We start from the raw sequence: 9,326 nt of genomic DNA on the forward strand, positions 1-9,326 counted from the left end.
GAAACAGAACAAAACCCAAGAGGGCTATTATTCCTGATAAGTTGATCAAGCTACAGTTCAGCCGCAGTCAGAAAATTATAAACATTACCTTTTCTGATGTTGATTCTACCGTCGATATAATTGTACTAAAGCCCAGTGTTTTGCATCAATAGAAAATCATTGATTGACGTGACATAATAGGTACATAGACGCCGTTTCATATATTTCCTTTATAGACATTGCCTGCGTTTCGTCCACGGAAACCTAAGGCGCATTCACCTAGTTTTCTTCATACTTATGAGACAGGTTGCGCACCCAACTATTGGGTATGATATTTCGGAAATTTTTAGAAAAGAAATGTTCTTTTCGCTTTTTTATTGTTTTCGATTTCATTTTTATGTTTACAAATTTATTTTTTAAATATAAATTAAGACCATTATTTTCATGAGTTATACTGACACACAAAATTTCATGCACCATATGACGCATAATTCACATTCATATAACTCTCAAATTTTAGTTTTAGCTTCTCACATCCAAGTTTTCAAACACTGATAGGCTGAAATATAACACAAGTTTAAATTCGGGAAATTTGAATACAGAATATTGGACATTGGAATGTACAGTTGTTATTAGTGCCTAATTTAGGTGGCATTTAATGCCAGTATTAACATTAAAACCTAAACTTTCATTTTAAATAAAAGCCAGTGTAAGTTAGGAAAACTCAGATGCGAATACTCTAACTTTGGGTCGTACAGTTGTTAGTGCAAAATATTAGACAACATTTGATGTGAAATAATAATATTAAAACCTAAAATTCCCATCCTTGTTATCGGCACATTGAAACATGAGCTTTTTAGCTTGTGCGTTTACTGTTGCCTAAAATATTATTTCTGGTATCTTTTCTGCTTAGATATATATATATTTTTCTTTAAATTTAATTGTTGAAGGACAAATCTCAGTGTCCTACTGAGCTTGCTAAGGGTGATCTCAAGTTTTTTCAATCCTAGGCTTGCAAATGTATGACAGATGGTGAAGGCGCTCCTTCACGTGGTTTTCTTAAAAGAATTTTATGTTATATGTATGGTTCATCATTTCTACTTGATTTTTTTGTGATTTTAATTATATACTTTTTTGCTATTAGATTGAACTGATTATAAATAATGCCGGCATGAACGTAACGTGTAAGTTCCACAGAGAAGATCCGTGCCTGGAATCCCTTTGGCTCGGGTTTCCAACTATTCTCATTGTGCATTCTATTGGTGTAAATTGTGGGAAATGAGCTTGGCCATGCTTCATCATAAATCCTTGATGCGATCCCCCATAGCACTTCTAATTGTCAATCGAAATATAGTCACATGATGTGTTTGCCTTGTGTGATGTGCTAGCTTGTTCTTTAATCATTGGAAAATGGCTTCTCGATTATGTAAATATTTGGTCATTTAAGTGGAGTAGGGGCGGAGGGAGGGGGGGCCGCCTAAGCCGTGGCCCAGCCCCAACTATTTGAAAAAAAAAATACATTATAAAAATTGAAAAATTTTGGTTGGGTAATGTATTTTTTATATTCAAATGTAGTTTGGTTATACCCGAATAAGTTTGATGGACCGTGTGGTTTGCTCTTGAAAAAAATCTTAGCTCCGCCCCTATGTGACAGTAAAATTATAAAAACATTTTAGTCATAGCATCAAACCTCTGGAAGGGTCTCTAATTCTTTGATCTCTAGCAGCTAAAGTCCTTTTTCCATTCAAATCTTCCCTTCTAATTCATAGATGTTCTTCAATGCCATGACATATGTTAGAAAAATTGAAGAACTCAATCATGAATTGGAAAGACTTGAATATCAGAGATTTTGACACCCTTTAGAGGTCTGATGCTTGTTATATGACCAAAAATCATATTGTCTTGAAGGACCCTTGGTGGAATGAAGATCAAGCTATTGACGGAGCACATCAGTGCACCCACATCATCTGACTCCTTCTCGACTGACTATTATAAAAGTGTTATTCGTGATCACATATTAATTAGCTCTGCAGGTATGTCTACTATCACAGAATTTTTCTATGCCTGCTGGTGGATTCCTTCCTAACTTTCATTACATCAGGAACACAATGACAAAAAATTCTTCTCATAATTCATGATCAATGCTAACAGCCATCAAGACAATATGATTTTTGGTCATATAACAAGCATCGAGACCCTTCCAGAGGTTTGATGCCTGTGTTGTATGACTAAAATGTTCGTTCACTAGAATAAGAATCAAAAGCCAAAAATGAAGAAAATAAATTTCTCGGAAGCAAAATTAACATGTTTGCACTAAACTAGGTCTTTTGCAAAACCAAATTCGTCAAACTCTGATTTCTTTCGATTAAAATTACCAAGGTCACAAGTCTTCCATGGTTAAGTTCGATTAAAATTCACAATACAAAAAATAAATAAGAAAATGGGTTACAATTGATACTATTTTCGGCTAGCAGGTGGCGCGAATCTGTGAGATAACTCCATTTTCTCTATAACATCGAAGGTTAACTGAATGCACAGTTCAAACGAAACAAGTTCGGAAAGAACAACTCTCTTAAAATTAGATCAGAGAAAAATCAACGAGTTACTCTGGAAGGACAGCATTACCTTTCTGGCCTCATGACAGAAGACAACCTCATCTGTTCCCCTCCATGTCTCCATGAGAGAAATGGACGCTCTTCTACGTCCTGTAGGCAGTAGGTAGTCGAGCTTGGGTTTTCATTTATGTGACAGTGATTATTGAGGATACCACCTCGAGATCGAAATTTAAGACGCTATTCATAAATTGGTCTTCACAGTGCTGTGGATATATAATGAATCAAACAAGGTACCATGCAAAATACCCACAAATAATTTTGAACCCCAAGTATATGAAATAAGGTTATATATGGCCGATGGGAAGAAGAAACACCAAGTCATTGCAACCGAGATATCAACCATGTAGAAATAAGGTTATCCTTTTGCCTTATTCGTATATCTTCTCGGGCTCTATGACAGGAAGGATTAAACAAGGCGTTTATGAATACGTTCTAGGTCTCTATGCGAACACTGCTCAAATTTGATTTTCAATTTCTATAAAACTGGCGAACACCATCAATTGGATACCAACCTTGCAGTTTTATGTCGGTGAACCGTACAACTAAGAGGGTGTTACAAAACGACGGAATATAGACATCGATGAGTTCCACCATACATGTGACATTACATTCAACATGGGAAAAAAATTCTCGAGCTTGCATACTTTGTATGGTGCCTAGAACACCAAGGAATAAATCACGGCCAAGTGACCTCTGATTTCAGAGACAATGTTGTCATAATCGGCATCCAATACTAGCTTTATCACTCACTAGGATTGGTCACTTGCATTGATGCCGAACTGCTTGAATGAAGAACAAATGAACCCTGGCTCCTGTCTAAGAAGAATGGAGATAAAGGCATTGGAAGTGTTACAGAGGCGCTATTTAGCATCATAACAAGAGATGACATTGTTGGTCTGTGACTTGGATTCTCTTGCACACACAGTAGACCAATGTGAATACACCTTAAAGCTTCAACCTTTGGACATGAGTCTGACAATGCCTGATCCATCAACTCCAGCATCTTGCTTTCTTTCCAAAGCTTCCAAGCCTACATATTACAACAAATCTTATCGTCAAGGAGAACTCATTTTTTACAATGAACTGATATACTCATAGCCAATCCAACAAAGTAGTACTTACATAGCTCAAAAGATCTTGGTCCCCTAACTCATCGAATGCTGTGCTCTTTTTACCACTTACAATCTCTAGCAGCAATACCCCAAAGCTATATACATCTAATTTTGTAGAAAGGTTCCCATGCATTGCATATTCTGGCGCCATATATCCACTAAAAACATTGAAACTTTACTGTTTCAGTAAAAGTGAATCCTAGACAATTTTCTAAAAATTTACAGAAGCTGATCTTTATACATTCTAAGTAGCATGTGTATCATGTAATTTTCAATGAAATGTTTAAGCAAATAATATTCGACATGGAAAACTTGGAGAAAAAGAAGGATATAACTTACAGTTAAAAGATTGTTGTTTCAAGACCATGCATGTGTTGTAAGTACATACGAATAGCACTTAGAATGGTAAACAAGAAAGAACTTACTATGTCCCAGCAATTTTTGAGGTATCACAATGCGTTTGGTCCATGGTAAGAAGCCTTGCCAACCCAAAGTCTGCAATCTTAGGGTTCAGGTTTCTATCTAACAAAACATTGCTAGCTTTCACATCCCTGTGAACAACTGTGAGACGAGAATCCTCATGAAGATATTGAAGCCCTCTAGCAACTCCTTTAATGATCTCCAAAAGCTGTTTCCAGCTCAATTCTGCACGCCTGTCAGGATCTACCACACATAGCAAACAAAAATAAAGACGAAAAACATAGAGATGATATCTGCCACAGGAAAAAGTTACAGGTAATGATCTCCTACGAATATGAAGGAACTTCATATTCGTCCATCTAGAAGATGCCATAATGATGAACCAGGATAAAGTTGGTGCCTATGTCGGGATACCATTTATGGTTGCTATGGGTGTTCTGCTCTCCCACTGCTTTCAGTGGATAAAACAAATGAAAGTCTTCTAAAGCAGCAGCATACTCACTCCCACAAAATAACACTGCATATCTTCCACAAAATGTATGAGTTTTAACTCACCGAAGATAAATTTGTCAAGACTCGAATTAGGCACATATTCATAGACAAGTATATTCTCATCTCCTTCAGAACAACAGCCTAATATACGAACTAGATTCTTGTGCTGAAGCTTTGCAACCAATTGCACCTCATTCTTGAACTCTGTTCTACCTTGTGCGGAGAACATAGAGAGTCTTTTTATTGCTATTTCTTGTTCATCTTCTAGCTTGCCCTGTCATTGTTGACAAGAAAAATCAAAGACTCTAAACTACTAAGTCAAGAATAATTTTTATTTGTTGTAAAGAATTACCTTATATACTGGGCCAAATCCACCCTCTCCAAGCTTTTTTTCTTGAGAGAAATTATTTGTGGCAGCTTTTATTGTGTCTAACTCGAAAATTAGAAATTCCCCATTTGGGATGCCTGCGTTAGCTGCACATGAATAACCATTTACAGAGTGTCAAGGATCATTGAAACTGCTTTATAATATGCTAAATGTGTCCCTGAGAAATTTGCCAGTCACTGTCACCTCACTTGGCATGTTGAAACCACAGGAATTTAATCACAAGGAATGCGTACATGGAGTTACTGGGGATGATAAGAGGACATGACAAACATAGGCTCATGTTCCATTGCAACTGCTATATCCATACCTTTGTGTTTGCCAGCCTTCAACTTCCTTGCTAATACGCCACAACAGACAACAGAGATAAGCACTGCCCATGGTACAAGGACGGAAAGAACTATCACCAAAAGGTTCCTATTACCTGCATCACCGTTATAAATAAACGTCACACGGTTCGTCCAATTAGGCAAATTGATTTTTGTCTTATTTAGTGAGATGTGGTTGTTTAAATAAAATTCAATTTCCTGGAAATGTTGGGAATTTTGCCTTTGAGCGGACCCGTGATCTATGCATGGTGGATCAAGTGTTTGGACCTCACGAATGCTAGCTTCCTAGGGCAACCAAGTCAGTTCCTTAGTCACCCGGAGAGAAGCCTTGTGGTTTTAGGCGCCAGGCGAGACGAACATTTGACCACCATGCCAATGGCACCTGCTTTGTCTAAACGAAAATGACTGCCAATGGTGAAAGAAAAGCAAACCTGAACCACGAGACGGACCCACGAGATTCACCGGCGGAGAAGCGAGGGGACTGGTTGGATTCAGCGATGGGGCTGATGTGCCAGAGGAAAAGAACTGATATGAGTCATACCTCGTATAACAGGTCTTGGAAAAAGCAATAGCACCCAATTGAGACGAACAACATCGAGGAATAAAGCCTGCAGCCTTAGCCAGGCATGTCTTGCAGTCAGCTATGGTCAGGTCCCTTGTGCACTGCACCAACCCATATATCTTGAACGACTCGTTGAAGCTTGACACCCCCGTAGAAAACATGAGTCCAAACCCACCAGCAGTAGCTTGACTCGATAGGTTGTTCAGTAGTGAGACCGCCATGTTAGTGTACTTAACTGGGTCTGTGTTGTTGTCTGAATCCCAATTGTAGTTGATTTCATCGTCTCTAACTCGAAAGAAGCTCACGTTTGAGTAGCGTAAGCTGCAGTAGTCTAGCCAAATGGTGCCTTCTTTTTGAAGTGGACACAGGCTGGTGAATTGTGTCCCTGCGTCTGAGATGCATTTGCGGCAGTCATCGGCAGAGACATCCCCACGGCAAAAAACGAGTCCGTAGACTTGATTCGGAGGTTGGCCGACGGTGGTGACGTTGAAACCGGTTGCTGGGCCATTAGCCGCTAGAGTTGTGAAGAGCTGCTTCAGGTTTGTCTGGTATGGATTGTTCGAGGTGAAGTTCCCATAGCTGGAGTTACAGAGAGCGAAGGGGTCAAGAGCAAAGGCACGGAAAGGGAAACATAATAGCAAGAAGAAGAGAAGGATTAGTAGATTGATCCTTTCTACGAGCATAGGCCTCCGAGATGATGACCTTTTTGCTTCCATCCTGATTTTTTGAATGCGTCATGCATACTACCACCCTCCTATTAAGGTTGGAGGAGGGAGAGACATCGAGACAGACTGTGAAATGTTGGCACTCACAAATGTAAGAGAGAAAATCTGATCTCCTGATGGAAGTTGCTGCTGTCCTCCGCTTACTTCGCCGGAGACGGGATTCGTGAACCACATTTTTTTCAAGTGCAGTCTAGGAACGTAGTTGAACTTGTCTTCATCTGGTGATTGGACAAAAGGGTTCAAGTAAACAGAAGACCCTTCCACCAGGGCGAACACTTCCACCCAGTAGTTGTTCTCTGCGGTCGTGGACAGAGAAAGATAAAGTTTGTCATTTTTACCTAATATCTGACAAATTTATTAAAAGTCATACAAAGTTCAAGGCCAGGAAGGCTTATGTCCATTAAGCATGGACCATTCAATCTTTTCCTCTCACATCACATGGCCATCACGTGGTTGACAAAGAGATAAAATTTTTATTCTGTGAAAAGACTTTTTGGCTTTGCCAATTGCGTCGGGGGTTTACTTTCTATTTTTCATTCAAAGACGTTTTGGTCATTTGGCCCCGCAGAGCCGAGCATTCAATCTGTCGGAGTGCGATGGAAGACCCAGTCGTCATCCTCATCCATTCTCTCTCATTCTCCTTTTCATTTGATTGGAGAAAAGGTCGACAAAGATTTCTTGACATTTGCAAAGTTGCCTAAGTCCTGCCTATTATTGATTACTTTCTGCAGTGGGAAATGTATTCTCGTTGTTCGTCTTTTGGATGTTGTTCCCTAGAGGGCGTTTGGCCCCAAGAGGGTAAATAATTTATCTATGTCATGAGAAGAAACTTGGACAATTGATTTACGGCGAAATTTCTTTTCCTTGGATTTCAGTCGCCCTCCTCGCGGTGCGACTCAAATCCATGGAAACACATTCTGAATGTGCCTCCGATATCCAGCATTTGTTGGATGCGATCATTTTTCTGAAACAAATAGATTTGGATCCTATGGCAATCAAACAACCCCCTAAGGGAGAAATTTCTGTAGCTTCGCAATCTCATCAAAGAGGGTGAACTTGAGGGTTCTCTAGTGGGCTCCATCTGCATCCTCTTCGTCTTCTCTCTCACTCACACTCTCTCTCTTCTCCTTCTTCTTCTTCTTCTTGGGCGTCAACCAGGGTCAGGCCACAGCTGGATGAAGAAAGTCAGAACGCTTTCAGTCCAATTCTGTTCACCTAGCAAGCAAATATGATGAGAAAACCGTTGCAACATCACGCATGGATTTGGCAAGTTTTCCTTCCTTATTAACTCTGCTACTGTTGCCATTCATGCCTCATCTAGCCGTTAATGGGACGTTGAGAAATATTCCTTTATTGTAAATCTTTCACCAATGTATACTTATTCCTTGTAAGTCTGGAAAATAATGGAATGAAAAACCAGAGCGAGACTGCGTGATGTTTTTGCCGTGAATGTAGGATTTACAAATCAGAACCATGTAAATCCGTGCGTGCACTCTCCTTCCTCCTCTTTCTCTCAAATTCTAACAAAATATCTCGATAAGATGGAAGAATATCTAGATTTTACTTCTCGTGCATTTGATACCGTCCATCAAGATCACCATCAAACCTGCCCTCAAAGCTGGCAGCCTGGCACTGAATTTTGACTCGGGTTGCAGACCCGTCAAATTCTGCCGACTAGTTAGTTCTTGCTGAGTTCCAACCCAAGTTTCAAAAAATACTATGATTAGATCTAAATTTGAAACCGAATTTGAATAAATGTGATTAAATCTAGTTGAATTGGATGTAAAAACATTCTAAGTTTCTAACGAAATGGTCCAAAAAAAAAAGAATCAAAATTATAAAAAGTGATAAAGAGAATCCACTCTCATGTGAAAATTGCAACCAGATTAAATATTGCATCTATTGAAGCAAAATAAATTTTAAATATTGATCTAAGTTGATCATTTTCAATCTGGTTATTGTTGAAACTGATATACTTTCAGCACTAATGAAACACTGGTCTGCTCACAACCATGGGGCGCCTGATTACTTCTGATGATCTAGGACGATCTCATCCTCTGCAGCATCCGAGATATATGGGCTTAACGATCAGAATCATCCCAGAGTTTCTCCAATATAGATCACGTGCTTGCCCTAAAATCCCTTAGCTTGAATAACGACAGATTTTGATGTGCAGATTTTCTTGCAACATCAGATCGATGATCTAGGATGACGAGTATAATACAAGTGTATACGTATCGCTGGGGAAATTTGGGAATAAGATACTTATTTACTGCCATTAACCTTTTATGGACCATATTATAGGCAAGATTCGGTTTCTCTTACATGCTACCTGATGAAAATGAAGCCATGAATATAATCAGATTATAAGGAGAACTGGATTAGAATATCATTCTTGCAGCCCTGCAGGGTGCTAGCACTAAGGAGGCAAATCGAACTGTTCCTGGGCCAGATTTCAGCACATATGAACTTGAACCCAAAGTACAACCATTGGATTGAGTTTACACAAGGTTCTGTAACAGCCCTGACAGATTATAGTTGAATCTCTTGAAATAATTTGTTACATAACTGGATTTTATAAAGAAAGCATATTGAACGACATGAAAATTGATGGTCATTTTGCAGGTAACAATCGCATCAAGATTAGGTTTTGATTGGACTGGAAGCGAATCCAACTTCACATTGATAATTCTAATGCAAATAGTAA

At 39.0% G+C, this 9,326-nt stretch overlaps 1 protein-coding gene across 2 annotated transcripts; it reads right to left on the reverse strand.

The window, feature by feature from the left end:
• Positions 1-3,047: 3,047 nt before the first annotated feature.
• Positions 3,048-6,892, reverse strand: LOC116255170 (cysteine-rich receptor-like protein kinase 44). Of its 2 annotated transcripts, XM_031630958.2 has the most exons (8): positions 6,597-6,892; positions 5,764-6,473; positions 5,314-5,427; positions 4,971-5,092; positions 4,682-4,892; positions 4,132-4,369; positions 3,717-3,864; positions 3,048-3,624 (listed from the first exon to the last, which is right to left on the reverse strand). In XM_031630958.2, the coding sequence occupies exons 1-8, from the start codon at positions 6,608-6,610 to the stop codon at positions 3,337-3,339; spliced, it is 1,845 nt and encodes a 614-aa protein (XP_031486818.1). In that variant the 5' UTR covers positions 6,611-6,892; the 3' UTR covers positions 3,048-3,336. The 2 variants fall into 2 exon arrangements, with proteins under 2 accessions (XP_031486818.1, XP_031486811.2); XM_031630951.2 differs by having other exon boundaries at positions 5,764-6,892.
• Between the last annotated feature and the right edge of the window lie 2,434 nt (positions 6,893-9,326).

Source organism: Nymphaea colorata, chromosome 1 (assembly GCF_008831285.2).
Source record: "Nymphaea colorata isolate Beijing-Zhang1983 chromosome 1, ASM883128v2, whole genome shotgun sequence".
Taxonomy (NCBI): Eukaryota; Viridiplantae; Streptophyta; class Magnoliopsida; order Nymphaeales; family Nymphaeaceae; genus Nymphaea; species Nymphaea colorata.